The 20,000-nt window shown below is 42.1% G+C and overlaps 1 protein-coding gene and 2 long non-coding RNA genes across 5 annotated transcripts in view; 2 read left to right on the forward strand and 1 right to left on the reverse strand.

The window, feature by feature from the left end:
- Positions 1–5,472: 5,472 nt before the first annotated feature.
- Positions 5,473–20,000, forward strand: part of klhdc3 (kelch domain containing 3) — a 20,643-nt gene continuing 6,115 nt past the window's right edge. Inside the window, exons 1-8 of one of the 3 annotated variants that reach the window (XM_083540063.1) lie at positions 5,473–5,587; positions 8,743–9,028; positions 9,252–9,428; positions 12,016–12,131; positions 12,251–12,322; positions 12,406–12,619; positions 12,834–12,920; positions 14,230–14,338. In XM_083540063.1, coding sequence (XP_083396189.1) covers positions 8,875–9,028; positions 9,252–9,428; positions 12,016–12,131; positions 12,251–12,322; positions 12,406–12,619; positions 12,834–12,920; positions 14,230–14,338 — 929 coding nt within the window. In that variant the 5' untranslated portion in view covers positions 5,473–5,587; positions 8,743–8,874. Of the gene's footprint in view, positions 5,588–5,999; positions 6,135–8,548; positions 8,645–8,742; positions 9,029–9,251; positions 9,429–12,015; positions 12,132–12,250; positions 12,323–12,405; positions 12,620–12,833; positions 12,921–14,229; positions 14,339–20,000 lie in introns of those variants that run through there. The other 2 variants (XM_083540061.1, XM_083540062.1) reach the window with 2 other exon arrangements.
- On the reverse strand, positions 14,356–17,616 carry LOC310725319. Its single transcript, XR_014533314.1, has 3 exons — positions 17,512–17,616; positions 16,698–16,779; positions 14,356–15,027 (listed from the first exon to the last, which is right to left on the reverse strand). It is a non-coding gene; the product is annotated as an uncharacterized lncRNA (long non-coding RNA).
- The window catches only part of LOC310725317, a 5,157-nt gene continuing 1,569 nt past the window's right edge, over positions 16,413–20,000 (forward strand). The window contains exons 1-3 of the long non-coding RNA XR_014533310.1: positions 16,413–16,663; positions 16,696–19,826; positions 19,959–20,000. The exon at positions 19,959–20,000 is cut by the window's right edge and continues 294 nt beyond it. This is a non-coding gene — a long non-coding RNA (uncharacterized lncRNA). The remainder of the gene's footprint in view (positions 16,664–16,695; positions 19,827–19,958) is intronic.

Here is a 20,000-nt window from a genome sequence, read left to right on the forward strand (position 1 = left end):
ACAGCAAACTGGACTAGACAGACAACACTGAGGCAATTTATAAGAAAGGGCAGAGCAGACTTTTTCTGCTGAGGAGACTAAGGTCTTTTGGAGTGCAGGGAGAGCTACTGAAGACCTTTTTTGACTCAAAAAAGTGTTGTCGGTGGCCTCAGCCATATTCTATGGTGTGGTCTGCTGGGGGGAGCAGCATCTCTACTGCAGACAGGAAGAGACTGGACAAGCTGATCAGGAAGGCCAGCTTAGTCCTGGGGATTCCCCTGGACACTGTACAGTAGGTGGGAGAAAGGAGGATGGTAGCAAAACTATCATCATTGCTGGAAAACGTCTCTCACCCCCTGTATGAAATCATTTCATCGTTGAGCAGCTCCTTCAGTGTCAGACTGTTACATCCTAAGTGTCTGAAGGAGCGTTACAGAAGGTCTTTTCTCCCTGCTGCTATTAGACTTTACAATCAGAGCTGCTCCCAGTGAACCATTCACCATAATACACACTATAATAACAGTGTGTATTATGGTGAATGAAGCTCAAAAGCAACAGACAGGAAGTGTGTGTGCAATATTACCTGCAATACATGCAATATTACCTGCAATACATGCAATACCACCTGTGTGCAATATTACCTGCAATACGTACTTCTTTCCTTATTTGTATTTATACATTGTGTTGTGTATATACTGTATACTATAGTATGTGTCTATTCTTTTATAGTTATATAGTTATATCTTAAATCAGGTGTGTCAGAAGTATGTGAGGGTGTTGCAGGACAAGTATGAGGACAGTGTGACAGCAGTGAAGTGTGTAGTAGGAATGACAGACTGGTTTAAGGTGGAGGTTGAATTGCATCAAGGATCAGCTCTAAACCGTATCTCGTTTGCAGTGGTGATGGACAGGTTGACGAACGGGGTCAGACAGGAGTTTCCATGGACTATGATGTTTGCGGATAATATTGTGATTTGTGGTGAGAGTGGGGAGCAGGTTGAGAAGAGCCTAGAGAGGTAGAGGTATGTGCTGGAGCGAAGGGGAATGAAAGCCAGTAGGAGTAAGACAGAGTACATTTGTGTGAATGAGAGGGAGGGCAGTAATGTAAAGTGTTATAGAGAGTGTTAGAGAGCGTAAAGTAATGGAGAGTGTTAGAGAAGTGAAAAAAAGAGTGCAGGCAGGGTGGAATGGGTGTAGAAGAGTAGCAGGAGCGATTTGTGTAGAAGGGTATCTGCAAGAGTAAAAGAGAAAAAGATTATAAGACTGTGGTCAGACCTGCTATATTGTCTGGTTTAGAGACAGTGGCATTGACTAAAAGACAGGAGGTGGAGCTGGAGGTAGCAGAGTTGAAGATGTTGAGATTTTCATTAGGAGTGACAAGGATTGGCAGGATTAGAAAAAATGTTTATTAGAGGGACAGCGCATGTAGGACGCTTATGGGACAAAGGAAAAGAGGCCTGATTGAGATGGTTTGGACATGTGCAGAGGAGGGACATGGGGCATATTGGTAAGAGAATGCTGAGGATGGAGCCACCAGGAAGGAGGAAAAGAGGAAGGCCAAAGAGAAACAAGGTTCATGGCTGTGGTAATGGAAACATGCAGGTAGTTGGGTTGAAAGAGGCAGATGTAGAGGACAGGGTAGTATGGAGGAGAATGATCCGCTGTGGTGACCCCTAATGGAAGCAGCCGAAAGAAAAAGAAAGTAAAGTTACATTTGGGCTGAAAATCACCCAGGAGACCATCAAGGCAATGAAGATCATGGGTTAAGGATGAAATTATCAGAGAGAGAGAGAGAGAGAGAGAGAGAGAGAGAGAGAGAGAGTTGTGTGTGTGTGTGTGTGTGTGTGTGTGTGTGTGTGTGTGTGTGTGTGTGTGTGTGTGTGTGTGTGTGTGCGTGTGTGCGTGTGTGTGTATTCAATGGAGGATCCTCTGGGGAACTTCAGCAGGTCATATGCTGATGAGCGTTGCTAAGCAACTGAGCTAATGGTTCATTCATATTTATGAGCTGAGGGTCTGGAACACTGTGCGTGTGTGTACGTGTGCATGTGTGTGAGTGTGTGCTTCTCAGTGTCTTATTGGTTACTGCAGTGACTCCTAACCGAGGACACCAGGTTCACTTTACATTACTTTTCTGCTGTTATTTCAGAAACACACATATTTCATTTCTATAAAAAATCACGTCTAAAGATTATGAGGATGCTAATGATCATTTAATAGATCTGAAATATAAACATTTATCAGCTTTTAAATAAAAACGTGTAGAAAGTTGTAGCTTCTGTAGAACACAGCAGATGTATTTATAGATGGTGTGTGTGTGTGTGTGTGTGTGTGTGTGTGTGTGTGTGTGTGTGTGTGTGTGTGTGTGTGTGTGTGTGTGTGATTTTCCTCACAGGAAGTGGGTGTGTTTATAGAACGTGATTGATAATTAATGCTGGGGTGTGTGAGCGACTCTTACTTTTGTCAATACACAAATTACATGTATTGATCACTAAACGTTTGTGTGCGTCTGTGTGTGGGGGTGGGGGTGGCTGGTGGGAGTGAGTGAGTGAGTGAGTGAGCGAGTGCAGAAGTGTTGGTATTGTGTGTAAGTGTGTGTGTACACACTATATGTCTTTAGAAGTGTAAAAGCTTCACCTTTTAGTAAAGCAGTAAGTGTACAGAGTCCATTTTTTTCACTATGGACTCTCATTTTGTTTCTCCCTCCATAAATTTAACTCCACCCATTCAAGAACTTCTGACTTTCCCAGTCTGGAGATTTCCAGGCATCTGTCCATAAATTCAGTGGCTCTAACCCTCTTTGTGGGCTTCATGATGATGTAAGAGGATATCTGACAAGGATACAGTAACAATAACACAAATAACTGGTCTTTTCAATCCAATTCAATTCATTTTTATTTGTACAGCGTTTTTATCAATAAACATTGTCTTAAACCAGCTTTACACAGACAATGTGGTGATAAAAATGAATAAGATGTTCTTTATAAGTGTTAGTTTGTCCCTGATGATTGAGCCAGTGGCGAGGTGGAAAGGAAAAACTCCCTGAGATGGCATAATGAAGAAACCTTTAGAGAAACCAGACTCAAGAGGGAACCCATCCTCATCTGGGTTGCACCAAATGTCCATTTATTGCAAATAAATGATGTTGAGGGGTACAGTGATGGTGATCAGAAGCAAACTGTAGTCCTGAGTCCCTTTTTTGTCCCTTCCACTTACTCCATTTATCCTGTCCTTAAAGCAAAAGCATACCATCCTCAGGTGATTTGTAAATAAGGTCCAGTCTCCAGAGGTGGAAAGAGTAATAAAATATTCTATTGAAGTATAATTACTATGAATTTTTTATTTTGTGCAGCAAAAAAATAATAATAATCTCCTGTTATAATGTCATTTTTGAGAGGAATAAAAAACGCATATTCAAAATTCAGACATTGAGCACATTGAACAACTTTTGATTTGACGGAATTTTACTTTCAGCTGGTCTGTATCACTGGTAAAACTGGTCTTGTCCGTCTCCTTCTTTCTTTCTTGTAAGTTAAGCACATTTGTTCTCCCCCAGTCATTCAGTGCAGTAGTTTCTGAGGCATGTATATATATATATTGTTTTTTATTTATCAACCTGATTTAATATGATTTTAAGGACAATACACCAAACAAAACATACATAAGTAAAAGTAAAAGTACAGATTTAAAAAAACTTATTGACTAGTTAAGAAGTAATACAGTAATGCTTGTAAATAAAATTCATTACTTTACACCTTAGTCAATCTCAGCAGTGTTACTATAACACCACACCAAACCGCTCCACAATCCACCACACTCCACCTGGCCCTCACTCACCTGGAAAACAAGGATTCATAAATATGAATGCTGTTCATAGATTTCAATTCAGCATTTAACACTATTATTCCTCAGCACCTGATTGGGAGGCTGAGCCTGTTGGGCCTGAACATTTCCCTCTGTACCTGGTTCCTGGACTTTGTGTGACCACAGTGCTGAGTAGGTCCACTTCAGGTCTTTGGAAAACACATGTGTATGTTATAAAATGTAAAAATGACAGAGTGAACATTGATTAGACTGATGTTGTCAGACTCTGAAACTATAGACACTGAATACATTTGAGGGACTTTTTACCTCTCTGATGTGAGGAGACTGAAGTGTGGAGGATGATGTGAGGAGGGTGATGTGAGGAGGACGATGTGAGGAGGAGGATTTAAGGAGAAGGATGTGAGGATGAGGATGTGAGAAGACTGATGTGAGGAGACTGGTGTGAGGAATGTGAGGGGATGATGTGAGGAGAAGGATGTGAGAAGACTGATGTGAAGAGGGTGAGGTGAGGAGGATGATGTAAGGAGACAGATGTGAGGAATGTGAGGAGGATGATGTGAGTAGAAGGATGTGAGAAGGATGATTTGAGGTGGATAATGTAAGGAGGATGATGTGGGAAGACTTATGTGATGATGATGATGATGATGATGTATCAATGGATGATGTGAGGAGGATGATGAGATGAGACTGGTATGGGGACGCTGATGTGAGGAGTCTGGTGTAAAGAGGTGGTTTGAAAAGCAGGCTGTGTTCTAAATTAATTCACCTTCACTGCTCAGGTCTTTATCACTTATTCTAACCATTCTGACAAAAAGGACAGGGAAGAAGGTGTAATGAGGGTAAAATGATAATGTCAGTCTCTGAAGCTTTGCACATTTATTCCAGTTTATTTTTTATTTTTGTCTGTGTTGCTCTAGCTGGGTTTTACTGTGTTGCTCTCCCACACTGCACATCTCACATCTTCTGTACAGTAAATGTTTTTGTAGTTGTGTTTAGTTTGTCTGAAGTTGTGTTTGTTGATGGTTTCAGGTTCAGTTTATTTTTTCAGGAACATCTTTAAAAAATCACAGCAGGGTTAAAAGGTCTGAACTTCACACGCCTCAGAACATTCAGCAGGAGTCTAAACCTTTCACGAGAATGATCCTGATCTGGTTTGCACCATGAATGCATTCCTACAGGACATGAGGATTATATTTCCCTCGCAGTCTTCAAAGATTATTCAATGGTTTGGGTTATAATCTGCAATCTGTTTCTGGGGTTCTATTGGATTGAATAGAATAGTGGTTAGCGTTTTTAGGCAGGTAAACATCCTGATGCTCTTCCACACCATTTTCCCTACACAGCATCCTCGTTGGAAAGCGAACAACTCTTACTTTTCTGGAAAACCAGTTCCAAGGTTTTATGATATGTGTATATGATTACATATATGTGTATATGATATGATTACTGTTGGATAAAACACACCTGTGTATAACTTTGCAATCAGAATTTGACATCTCAGGAGCTTCAAATAACTTTTTTTAGGTCAAATAGTTTGATCATATGAAGTGTTTGCCTTTACACACTGTTCCCCTGCTGCCATCTACTGGGCTTTTCTCCTCACACTGCTGTTCTAGTTCCATCTAGTTGTGTTTGTTCACAACAACATGTCAATTCTTGCAAAGACGCGTTTTCTATCCTCCTGGCCTTTAGAGGTCCAGCTTTCCACAGCACCATGACCTCTGACTTTCAGGATGATGATGATACTGATTGTGATGATGAAGATGGAGCGAACGCAGGTTGATCAGTGAGTGACATATAGAGATTAAGCTCCGCCCTCATCGAAACCCATAACAACCTATGTGCCTCATTGAATGTTAACCAAAATGAAATGATTACGGTTTCGGCACGAAATCCAGTTTCCTTCATGGAGAACCAACAACAAGTGTTTATTTTTATAAGTTTCAGTTGTAATTGCTGACGTTTCAAGATAAGGTTGAAAATTTTCCGATAAAGGATTTTGAATAAAATTTAGAAATGTTTACAATGTTTAAGGGTTAGTTTGTATTTATTTTTAATCTTATTTGTATTTTATTTTTTCTTTACGTTTCCTCAGCTCTTAATTCTGACTTTTTTTTTTTTTACACACTTTGACTGGTTGGAGTCAGTCACATGATCAGTTTGAGTCACGTGGCGAGTCGGAGTCACGTGACCGAGCCAAAACCAATCCGGGTGCAGAATAGAGGTGCAGGAGGCGTGCTCTGTGTTTCTGCCACACAAACACACGGTTCCGCTTTAGCTCCGGCCCGAACAACCCTCACTTTATCGTCATACTGCTTTTTCACGCGCACCGAGTGAGTAACAACTTTACACACACTATATACACTCTCCCCACACACTGATGCCGTAAAGCTGAACACTAGTGCAGGAACACACTGTAGCTATGTGCGCGCGCTGTAAACACACTGTCATTTAATCTACTCCTGCGCATCATGACACTGTGTGTGTGTGTGTGTGTGGGGGGGGGGGGTCGGGTTGATATAGATAGATAAAGAGAGCATCATTATTCAACAGTAATATTTCCACTACATATTGCTAGCTTAATGCTAACGCTAGCGGTGAGTGTAAACAGACCAAAGTTCATTAGTGAAACTGACAGAGGGAGTGAAAGAGTAAAGGAGGGATGTAGAAAGAGTGAAAGAGTGATGGCGGGATATGAGTGCATAGTGTTGAAGTGAAAGAATGAAAGAGGGATGTGTGAAGAGTGATGGAGTGAAAGCGGGATGGAGGGATGTATGAAGAGTGATGGACTGAAAGAGTCGAGCGATGTGTGAAGCGTGTTGTAGTGAAAAAGTCAAGGAAGGATGTGTGAAGAGTGATTAAGTAAAAGAGTAAAGGAGGGATGAAGGGATGTTTGAAGAGTGATTGAGTGAAAGAGGAAAGGAGGGATGTGTGAAGAGTGATGAGAGATTTGTGATGGTGTGATTAGTAATAAGTGATGCTGTAATGAGTATTCCCTACTCTGATCTGCCCTACACTCCGGTATTCCTTACTCTTCGGTATTCCCTAAATTCTAATATGCCCTACACTCTGGTATTCCCTACACTCTGGTATTCCCTACACTCTGGTATTCCCTACACTCTGGTATTCCCTACACTCTGGTATTCCCTACACTCTGGTATTCCTTACACTCTGGTGTTTCCTACACTCTGGTGTTCCCTACACACTGGAATTTTATTTCCTACATGCTTTTCCCTACACTCTGTAATTCCCTGACACTCTGATATTCGCTACACTCTGGTATTCCCAAAATTTTGGTGTTCCTGATACTTTTGCATTCCAGACACTGCTTTTCTCTACATCCAGTATTCCCTGACACTCCGGTATTTCCAACACTCCAGTATTCTCGACACTCTGGTATTCTTGATACTCCAGTTTAAGAACTTTAAAAAAAAATGACTGAGTTATATCTGTTTGTCAAAAGTAAGGTTGCTATCACATATTACTCCCAAATTCCTTACAAAGGGTTTTATGAAGGGAGCCAAGGAACCAAGGTAAGTGCAAATAAGGCTAGTAAAGGCAGGAAGGCTAATTGAGATCGCCAAAGTTTTACTTTCGTTCAAGCGGAGGAAGTTAATGCCAGTCTTGATTTTATTTCTACGAGGCACCAAAGTGTACAGATCCATTCTTATTTTGTTTAATAGAAAGATAGACCTGTAAATCATCTGTGTAGATATGGTAAAGAATGTCATGTTACTGGACGATAGACTCTAAAGGATGCAGAAATAATGCAGAGTAGGTAACCCAAAATATGCACACTACAAATGAGAGGAGCAGATGGAGACGAGAGGCCATTAATACTGACTGGGAAACATCTATAGACCAGATAAGGTTTAAACCACCTGAGTATGACTCCTTGAAGGCCTACACAGTGCTTCAGCGGATTTAAAAGAATCTGATAAATCACAGTATAATTTTTTTTCCTACACTCAGATATTCCACACATTTCTGTATCCCCCACACTTCGGTATTTCATACACTCCACTATTCTCTACACTCCAGATTTTATACCTTAACTTTGGTATTTCGGACACTCCGGTATTGCCTACACTATGGAATTCCCAACACCCCAGTATTTCTGACACTCCACTTTTTCTACACTTCTGTAATCCCTGACACTCCAGTTTCTCGACACGCTGGGTTTCCCTACACTTTGGTATTCTCTGCACTTCGGTATTCCCTATGCTCCACTTTTCCGTACCCTCTGGTATTCCCTACACTTTGGTATTCCCTACGCTCCGCTTTTCCCTACACTTGCTTTTCTGTACAATCTGGTGTTTCCTAAACTTTGGTATTCTCAATGTTCCGCTTTTCCGTACACTCTGGTATTTCCTACACTTCAGTTTTAAAGTGTATTCCCCAAACTTTGGAATTTTTAATGCTCCGCTTTTTCCCTTTTCCCTTCAGTCTACTTTTCCCTACATTCCGGTATTCCGCACACTTTGGTATTCGCTACATTCTTGTATTCCTGAAATTTCAGTATTCCCTTCATTCCAGTATTCTCAACACTTCAGTATTTTGGACTCTTTGTGTGCATTCGTGTGTGTGTGTGTGTGTGTGTGTGTGTGTGTGTGTGTGTGTGTGTGTTCCTGTGAGCACCAGTTCCTGTGAGACTAAAGCACTGTATATATAAATAGCACATGCATAGTTATTCCATACAGAGAGGTCTGTTTACAGCACAGTGTCCGATTAACAACACACACGTGTTGTGAGATGGCACACACACACACACACACACACACACACACACACACACACACACACACACACACACACACAGGGATATGGTGAACTCCATAGTATGGTTAGTGCAGCTGCTGGGTAATATTTTGTATGTGTGTATATACTATTTATTTATACTCAACCTGTATGTGTGCGCGTGTGTGTTTCAACTGTCTGTAGGTGGAACGTGTGATGGAGTTAGTTTGGTTACCGTGGTAATGCAGTGGAGGTGTGTGTGTGTGCTTGTTGCTGCGGTGCCGTAGCAGTGTGTGTGCGTGTGTGTGTGTGTGTGTGTGTGTGTGTGTGTGTGTGATGCTGCGCTGGACGGTGTGCTTGGACGGCGGCCCTCGCAGGGTGAATCATGCCGCTGTGGCGGTTGGACATAAAGTTTACTCATTTGGAGGTTACTGCTCGGGGGAGGACTACGAGACGCTGCGGCAGATCGACGTGCACATCTTTAACACCGGTACACCACCACACTGCTAACATACACTGTACACGTCTTCAACACCACCAACATACACTGTACACGTCTTCAACACCACCAACATACACTGTACACGTTTTCAACACCACCAACATACACTGTACACGTTTTCAACACCACCAACATACTGTACATGTCTTCAACACCACCAACATACACTGTACATTACATTATATTATACAGACATTTGTGTTTGTGCCAGTGTCTCTGCGGTGGACGAAGCTCCCTCCAGTAAGGACAGGAGGTAGAGAACATACTCGTGAAGTGCCCTACATGCGTTATGGACACACGGCGGTGCTGGTAGAAGATACTATTTACATCTGGGGGGGAAGAAACGACACAGAGGGAGCATGTAATGTACTGTACGCTTTTGATGTTGGTGAGGACTAAACACACACACACACACACTCTGTTACCCTGCACTTTACATCTACATGTACACGTGTCAGAAACACAGTTAAGGTGTGATTTGAGAGGTGTTGTGTTGGACACATGACGGTAACTCTGGTCCCTGCTTGGTGTAGGATGACCTGGAGGCTGGGTACTGATGATAATTCAGCAGACTTCACCACACTCTGCAGGGCTTTGTGGTCCTCAGAACGACAGCTATGGTTCCAGGTGCTGATTTTTCCACTGTAAAAGGTCTAGAAGGACTGGTTGACTTGTTGACTTGTGAGGTTGGCAGGTTGTTGCTGATGTGTACACTGAAGTACCTGAAACTGTTAACTCCTTCTACTAGTGTAGCCCTCTGCTGTTCTGTTCTGAAGTCCACAACCACTTTATTTGTCTTGTTAATGAGCAGGTTCTTGTCCAGACACCACTGAGACCTTCTCAGGATTGTTGATAATTGAATTGAATATAATTTGTAGAGCATTATAACAGTGGACATTGTCCCAAAGCAACTTTACAGAGATAAAGAGGCTATAAAACGTGAATTTATATGTTAGTGCCTGCAAGTTTAGTACCTCAAAGTTTATTCCTAATGAGTGAGCCAGTGGCATTAAGATTAAACAGACTACAGAAGCAAAGCCATTCTTATCTGGGTGTCACCGAATGTCCCTTTATTAAAGTTCCATCACTGTTGAGGTGTGCAGTTTTGTGAACTGTTCACTGATGCACGCTTAAATTGGTGGTGATAATTACAGTCCAAATGATGATGTGGAACCATCTCCATCCGCACAGAGTGATCTCCTATCGAAGAGAAGTCTATTCAGAGGTAGGGCATCAGATTAATCAAGCAGATCTAAAGAGAGGAAAAGGACAGGAAAACTGGTCATTGGTACTTTAGTAGCATGTATATGAGATTAGGAATGGGTAGAAATAAAAAAAAATTTATTAATGAATTAATAGCGAATTAGAAGCTGCTGCTAGTCATTTTCTGTCCCTGAACGAAGTCATCATGTGGCCGTTATTTGCTCGATGTACATGTGATCTCCATGCGGTGTGTGTTTGTGTGTCGTGGCAGTAATGTTGAAACGTTCAAAAGTGTGGGCTCACGTTACAAAACTAAGCGACACCAATGTTAGATGCAATATGTGCAATAGGAGGCAACACTAGTAATATAATAAAACATTTACAAACCAAACACGTTTTCTTTCTCCAGCAATGTGCTGTATTTACTATGTCTCAGTTATCTCCTGTCTCCAAGTGCAACTGTCCTACCACAGCCTCAAGTGAAGTTAACATTAATTATAAAGTCTTTAGTGCTAGTATTTTTTGGTGACACCACATTGGTTTGAAATGTAAATATACATGTATGTAAAGTGTAAAATGAAAATCTAAATATGACCCCACAGGAAATGCTAGGCTAGAAAGAGTTTCACCGTCAGTGAGGAATGAGACAGAGACACCCAGGAGCAGCCCATTCATCATAGCGATGTGTGGGAAGATGACCCCTGATAAAGTGGCAGAGTGTCACAGGGCTGTCACTAAATTTAAAGTAAAAGATTTATTGCCCTTCAATATAATGGGGTCAAGCTGGTTCAGGTAGAGTAGGCAATATATACTGTGTTAGCCTAAATGCTAGAGATGCCAGAATTTTTCCATTACATTCTTTTGTGCTCCTATGCACATGCTGTTCAAATACACTATATTAATAAAAGTATTGGGACACCTGACTTTTCCAGCTTTATGTCATTTTTTTTCCCCGAAATGTTACCACAAACTTGGAGGCACACAATGAGATATATATATATATAAGTTATAGACACTGTTCAGTGTAATCAGGGTGTAAATAGGGGCTCCGACAAGACTCGCTATGGCACCAGAACAGCAAGGGGGAGCCAAAAGGTAACACGGGCATTAGGGATCTCTGGGAGCGCATCCAAATATCCAGTTCATCCAAATATCCCAGTTCACCAAAACACTCTATCTCCATCTCGATCTGCTCCTTTACCTCTGAAACACCTACTGGTTAAGTCTTGACTAAATAAATATGTTTTCAGCCGAGAATAAACACTGTGTTTGTGTCCCGTAACACTAATTGGAAGGTTGTTCCATAACTGTGGGGCTTTGTAAGAGAAAGCTCTGCCCCTGCTGTAGTCTTCATTATTTGAGGTACCAACAAATAGCCTGCACCTTTTGATCTAAGTAGGTGTTGGGGATCATAATGATACAGAAGTTCACTCAGTGCTTTTATTCTTAGTGCTTGATATTTAAATGGGAACCAGTGCAGAGTGCATAAAACAGGGGTGATGTAGTCATATTGCCTCGTTCTGGTAAGGATTCTTGGTACTGCATTCTGGACTAAACTGAATCTTTATAGATGTACTTACTAGAACATGATTAGCCCTATAGCCAGACCCTTTTCTGTGGACTTAATGATGGTGTTGGATTTGTGAGAGACTAATACAGAGTAAAGTGTAGAGTTTAAATCACAGCCTTGGGAATGATTGAGTAATGAACACATCATTAAGCGGTTAAAGTAGTATGAGGTTAATGCATGTTTGTGTGTATATATGTCTTAGGCAATCACCGGTGGTGGACACCGAAAGTCACTGGAACAGTACCTGGGGCAAGAGATGGACACTCGGCATGTGTCCTCAACAAAGACATGTACATATTCGGGGGATACGAACAATTGGTGGGCCATCACACAAACTAATCCTTTAATATACACACCTGCTGGTTAATACATATGCAAGAGTGTCATGATATGATGTGTGTGTGGGCTGTGGGGGTGTGTGTGTGTTTTTTTTACAGGCTGACTGTTTCTCCAACGACATACACAAGCTGGACTCGATCACCATGTGCTGGAGTTTAATTAAAGCTACAGTGAGTGCGTTAGCATTAGTGCAGTGCCACAGTGTAATCAAACTTAAGCATAGATTTTGTGTATGTGTGTGTTTGTGTGACAGGGAACCCCGGCGAGATGGAGAGATTTCCACTCTGCGACGATTATCGGTAGTAAGATGTTTGTGTTTGGGGGACGTGCTGATCGCTTCGGCCCCTTTCACTCCAATAACGAGATTTACTGCAATAAGATCAAAGTGTTCGACACAGAAACCAACAGCTGGCTCAACACCCCCCCTAATCAGATTCAGCCTGAAGGACGCCGCAGCCACTCAGCGTGTGAGTAGACACACCGCATTTCCATACACATACTCATGGTCTTTAACACCGTTTCTATGGTTACAACGTTAAGACGCGGTCACTGTGATGACTGGCCATACAAACCTAGCAAAGACTGCTAATGCTAAGACATAGCTCTATGACCTACTGTGTGATTTTGTGAATGTTTATATCTGATCTCTTTTTTGGGGTGTGTGTGTGTGTGTTGTTACAGTTGCTTATAATGGAGAGTTGTACATTTTTGGAGGCTACAACGCTCGACTAGACCGACATTTTAATGATCTGTGGAAGTTTAACCCAGGTGCGGTGCACGGCACACACACACTCACTTACACACATACACTTTCACAAGCATCCAGGCACGATCGCAGACACACACACACACACACACACACACACACACACACACACACACACACACACACACACACACACACACACACACACCTATAAACTCACTCTCAGATGCACTAACGCTCAGGCAATAGATGGCAGTATGCTGTCATGTGTTACTAAGAATAGCACATGGTGTAGTATAGTGAGTATACTATCCACTAGATGGCGGTGTGTGTGTGTGTGTGTGTGTGTGTGTGTGTGTGTGTGTGTGTGTGTGTGTGTGTGTGTGTGTGTGTGTGTGTGTGTGTGTGTGTGTGTGTAGGGGGGGGTTATCTCCACACTGTGCAAAATAACACACACACAGCTTCCTTTTTTAATTGTGTGTAAAGTTGCCTGTAGATCTTAATCCAGCTTCAGCATTTTGTACAGCATTCGTGGTTTGTGTATACAGTAGTGAGCAGCCCCACTGACAGCTGTTGAACTGAGCTCAGAGTTTCACTTCATGCACCTTTTCTGAAGGACAAGGTAATGGAAATGTTCTCTCCTGTATCTGCTGCAGGTGTTTAGAAAGCTGAGAATCAGGTGGTTAAGTTCCACACTTTAGTCTCATCCAGCTTTATTACAGTACTCACACAAAGTTTATACACAACCGGCCTTAATACAGCCGTGTTCAGTCTTCATGTCTATACCTGTAATTTTCATCATTCTGATACTCTAGGGCCAATAGTATTCGCACACGACTTTTCTAGCCATATGTGGTTATTCACACAAATCGTTCCTACACAGCTGGAGACACACAATTGTGTCATGCGTCTTTGGATGTGTTTGAATGAAAATTTCCCTTCACTTGAACTAGGAGACCCAAAACCTGTTCCAGCATCACAATGCCCCTGTGCACAGAGCCAGCTCTATGAAGATCTGCTTTACATGGGTTGGAGTAGAAGATCTGCTTTAGCTCTCCAACCTATTAAACACCTTTAGGATGAATATGAACACTGACTGCACCCCAGGCCTCCTTACCTCATCTACCTGTATTTATTAACACCTTTGTGGCTGAATGAGCACAAATCTCCACAAGAACGCTCCATCATCTAGTGGAGCATTACTTAGAGATTACATAGAAATCAATGTTCATTTACTCTTTGTGTTTAATTCAGTGTGTTAAAATTTTCTGCCTGAGCTGATGACTTACTAACAATCCTGTGTGTGTGTGTGTGTGTGTGTGTGTGTGTGTGTGTGTGTGTGTGTGTGTGTGTGTGTGTGTGTGTGTGTAGAGGCATTCTGCTGGAAGAAGGTGGAGCCGAAGGGGAAGTTCCCCTGTCCCCGGAGACGACAGTGCTGTTGCATAGTGGGAGATCGAATCATTCTGTTTGGAGGAACAAGGTACAGACACGCACACATTTATTTACTGTTTCCTCTTCTCAATTTTTATTAATTTCATCACACTCTTCATCACAACACTCGCCACTAATCTGAAACAAACCCCAGACATGAATCAAACCCCAGACCAAACCCCATGCTGTTTTGCACCTCTTGACTGCTGCTACTGCCGTTTGTGCACTACATTGTGTTTGTTTACTAATAAACGCTTGTTTATAGTCCTATTTTGCACATTCCTCTTTAATCATATTATACAATAGGTTTACTGGTCAGCACTATGTTGTGTTTTGTGTATATGTCTGCACTGTTTTTCGTCTGCACTGTTTGCCCTCGGTTGCACACGATGCACTTTATGTTGCGAGGATACTTACTTTAGTCCTTCACTCTGTGTTCTGTTTTGTAGCTTTATGATACTCTATGTAGTTTAATGTAGCACCAGGGTTCTGGAGGAACGTTCATAAGGAGCAGAAATAAAATCATAAAAGAGTGTGTGGTGTGTGTGTGTGTGTGTGCATGAGTGTGTATGTTTGGGGTGTGTGTGTGCATGAGTGTGTATGTTGGGTGTGGGTGTGGGTGTGTGTGGATGATCAGGATTAAAGACAGAACAGGGTGTGAAAAACTCTCAATGGTGGCTTTAATGGTTTTCCCTCTGTGTGGCTCAGAGCAGGAAATCCTTCCTCAGCCATCACTTCCTGTAAATGCGTGCGCACGCACACACACACACACACACACACACACACACACACACACACACACACACACACCAATGCGCTCTAACATTGCTCCATTAAGTCTGAGGAGAACCAAACACTTGAGTTTCAGATGAACAAAATAGTTTACCAATTGGATTATAATTTTTCATTACACACACTGAGCACTGCTGAGTTCTGGATTGTGATTGGTCAGTAGGTGATTGACGGTAGTGCAGGTATATGTTAACGGCTTGTTGAAGTTCATTAGGGTTCCTATAGTAATGGCTCATTGAGAGAGAGAGAGAGAGAGAGAGAGAGAGAGAGAGAGAGAGATCCAGATATTAAAAGATTGTTGGTTTAAATCATGTAAGATGTTTGGAAGGAGTCTCCAGTGTCAGTGCTTTGTAAGAGTCAAAGTTCTACATAACATGAGCTGCTGTTGGTTTTTTATCTTATTAACCTGAAGAGAGAGAGCACGAACTTAAGCATCTGTGTCCATTACACAGCATTAATTGCAACTTCAAATGGATAAAAAATCTGATGCACCATTCAGTAAAAGACTCATTGCTATGCTGCTGTGGTATAAGAGTAATAAAACACCCAAATGCCATTCAGTCACATAGGGCTGGAAAAGTTGGGTGTCCCAATACATTTGGCTGTAAAAAAAAAAAACCACATATACATGCGTGCACACACACACACACACACACACACACACACACACACACACACAATGTGTTATAAACGGTGTGGTGTTAATGAGGTGTGAGTGTCTGTTTATGGTCATTATCAGTGTGTTTGTTTGTGTGTTATTGCGACTGAGTCATCACTCTGTGTGTGTGTGTGTGTAGGAAACGAGCTAGGGATTTATAGCGTTTAATTGTGCAAAAAGTTTCAGTCTGATACTGAACAGACACACACCATGCGTATACACACACACACACACACACGTTTATGATATTTACCTAAAGCAGTAATCTGTGGGTGATAATGAATGGGTTTAGTGACACACCATAAAGCTGTGTTTGTGTGTATGTGTGTGTGAACATTGTCACCTTTAGTTCAGGATGCTCTACAGCTCCATAAAGCCTCATTTACACTCTGAGGAAGTGTTCGCTGTGTGTGTGTGTGTGTGTGTGTGTGTGTGTGTGTGTGTGTGTGTGTGTGTGTGTGTGTGTGTGTGTGTGTGTGTGTGTGTGTGTGTGTGTGTGTGTGTGTGTGTAAGAGTGCGAGAGCAAAACAGAAGTATAATGGTATAACTTGTGTTACATGTATATATTCACTCATTCACTCTCACCACACACAGACACACATGCACACACACATTACTTATATATTATATATATAAATATATATATGTATGTGTGTGTGTGTGTGTGTGTGTGTGTGTGTGTGTGTGTGTGTGTGTGTGTGTGTGTGTATATATATATATGTATATTTGTGTATGAGTGATCAGCATTAAGCGAGGATGTAATAACCAGAGTACAAACATCAATGTAACATGATGCTAATAATAGCACACAGACATGCGCGCGCGCACACACACACCCACACACACACACACACATGCACTTTAAGATTGTGTGCTGTAAGAGCAATGTGTCTGGGATTCAGATTAGTGTGTGTGTGTGTGTGTGTGTGTGTGTGTGTGTGTGTGTGTGTAAACAGACCTGCTGAGCTGCAGAGAGGCGTGAAATTCTCCCCGATTTATGAGCACATCAGCACATCACCCACACCGGGAAACATGACACTCTGAGCACATCATTGACACACACACAAACACAGGCACACACATTTTTATATACTCTCACACAAGGTAATGAAACAAATTGTGAAATTTGAGGAGAGATTAAAGTCAGAGCATCTGTCACACACACTCCAGTATAAGGTATAACCCTTTATTTGATTATCAATCTGCATCATATGGCCATAATATCTTTGTTTTCATTATTTACTTTGGGACACCATGCAATTACACACACACACACACACACACAGTAATGTGTATAATGACCTCAGTGTCATTGGCTTTCAAAATATTTTTGTTCATAGATAAAACTTCCACTTATAACAATCCATTTATGATCATGGCACAGGACAAATATAATAAACACTCTTTATTCATCTGATCCATTAGAGCAGTTTTAACAACCCAGTACCCATCAGTACTCCTCAGTACCCCTCAGGTCTGCTTAATACTCCTCAATACTTCTTAATAACCCTCAGTACTCCTCAGTTCCGCTCAATTCCCCTGAATGCTCCTCATTACCACTCGATACTTCTCAATATTTCTCAGTACCCCTTAATACTACCTAATACCCCTTAAATACTCCTCAGTACCTCTCAGTTCCAATCAGTACCCCTCAATATTTTTCAGTGCTAACCAGTACCCCTCAGTTCTGCTCAGTACCCCTCAATACTTAACAGGACCCCTCAGTTCCACTCAATACCCCTCAGTACGCCTCAAAAATCCTCAGTACTCACCTGTACCCCTTAGTTCTGCTCAGTACCCCTAAGAACCTTAATTTCTGACCTAGACACACACACACACACACACACACACACACACACACACACACACACACACACTGCTTTGTGTGTGGGTGTGGGTGTGTGTGTGTCCATCTGGACAGAGATGATAAGCCTTTCCTCAGGAAGTTATACTGCACAATAATGATTTCCTGTAAGGAAGAGGAAGAGCTTCACACACTAATGATGACAACTCACACACTATATATTTACTTTTATTCTGTAGTGTAGGTCCTCTACTTTAGAACACACATTTGTATGTGTATGTGAGTGTGTGTGTGTGTGTGTGTTTGCACACTGTGTGTGTGTGATGCACATTGGAACACAGTTGATTTCTAAAGGACACTTTCCCACTAAAACAGAGAGCTGTGGATCACGTGACAGAAAGAATTAAAAATATGTGAATGGGAATAATATAAAGCCTGCTGAAGGACGTGAATGCTTAAGATCTGTTCTGCCAAGAAAAACTTATTCCATATTCGTACTACTCATCTGTGTAATGATCAGGGTTATGGTTAAATACTATAAATCTAAAACACACCTAAGGGATATGAGGAGCTGCAGTAGTAACACAACTTTTGTGGAGTTCATGCAGCATTTCTAAAGCTGTAACTTTTTCATTCCAAACCAAAATTAAAACATTGATCTACAATGTTCCGGCTAAAACCACACCTGACGTTGTGTATTTGGGTGACGAGACTGTGACAGGCAGGACTGCTGAACCTGTAGCTGCAATTATTGTGTGTTTTTTTTTTTTCCGTCTTTCTCACACACACACACACACACACACACACACACACACACACATGCACACGCTACCCCACACATGATGGAGTGGAGTCAGGAAGGAAAATCATTTCACTGGAATGTTCACACTCGGAGAGCGATCGCTGAGCAGCATCATGACTAAAACAATGTACACTAGACTTTAGAACCATATACCTCATCAAAAACAGTGTTTTTTTTTGGAGGGGGGGGGATTTAAAGCTTTCAGTGATACAGTGTGGGTCGTGTAACACAGACGACTCGCTGCCCAGTGGGAGACATGGGGTGCCTTAAACCCCCACCACACTCCTGAGCAGCCACGCACGACCACATGCCCTATTTCACATCTAACAGCCTCTTTTACAGCCCTGTGTGTGTGTGTCTGTCCGTGTGTGTGTGTGTGTATGTTTGTGTGTGTGTATGTGTGTGTGTGTGTGTGAGTGATCAGTTGGTAACATAGCGCTACTGGCGCTGATAGTGTTATCACTCTAATCCACATTGATCTGATTATCAACACTCAGATAAAGTGTATATCTGTGTGTGTCTGTGCTGTGGCATTTTTTTTATTATGATGTCTGCTGTCTGCACCACGGGGTTGTTCAATTGTCGAATGGGATTGGTCAGGCTTGTATAAAAGATAGTGTTTAACAGAGTAAGAGAGATCATCGTGGACATCAGTCAGATTGGAGGAAGGGGTGGTTGAAGTGGAATAAACGCTTTAGAAAATAATACACTTCAGGATGATCACCAAGCATGGATTATTTTTGTTTCCATCTTCCAACACCCTTTCCTTCTCAAATCCTGTAGGACTCAACTAGTTGAGCCATAGGTTCCTGTAAAACCAAGCAATAGGTTCCACTAGAACTGAGCTATAGTTTCCTGTACAACCATGGAGCCATGGGTTCCTGAAGAACCGAGATTTATTTACCCGTAAAACCGAGCCATAGCTTCCTGTAGAATCGAGCTATTGATACCTGTAGGACTGAGCCATAGGTTCCTGTAGAACCTAGCTTTAGTTCCTACAGAACTGAGCCATAGGTACCTGTAGAGTTGAGCTTTAGATACCTGTAGAACTACGCCATAGGTTCCTGTAGGCCTGAACCATAGGTACCTGTAGAACCGAGCTTTAGTTCCTATAGAACTAAGCCATAGGTACCTGTAGGACTGAGCCATAGGTTCCTGTAGAACTGCACTTTAGTTCCTGTAGATCTGAGCCATAGATTTGGTGTTTTTGTTAATCCAGTCAGTGTTGAGTTCCTCAGCCATTACAGTGTTGTGCAGTGAAGTGTGGTGTGGTGTCTAGGTGCTACTGGTTGCGTGTGTGCTGTTGGTTCTGGTGACTGTGGTGTTTGTGTTGGTGTAGGAATTTCCTTCTGCAGCCCACATTCACAATTTTGAACATGTTGCACACCAGGGTTTCCGTTCTCACTTTGAGTTTGGACAGGAGATTGTCAGAAGAGGTTGGTGAGGTTAGTGAGGACGTTGGTGAGGACGTTGGTGAGCACGTTGGTGAGCACGTTGGTGAGCACGTTGGTGAGCACGTTGGTGAGCACGTTGGTGAGCACGTTGGTGAGGACGTTGGTGAGGACGTTGGTGAGGACGTTGGTGAGGACGTTGGTGAGGTGGTAAATGAGGAGGCTGGTGAAGAGGTTAATGAGGAGGGAGAAGAGCAGTGGGGA

The sequence above is a fragment of the Silurus aristotelis genome (genome assembly GCF_946808225.1).
Source record: "Silurus aristotelis genome assembly, chromosome: 4".
Taxonomy (NCBI): domain Eukaryota; kingdom Metazoa; phylum Chordata; class Actinopteri; order Siluriformes; family Siluridae; genus Silurus; species Silurus aristotelis.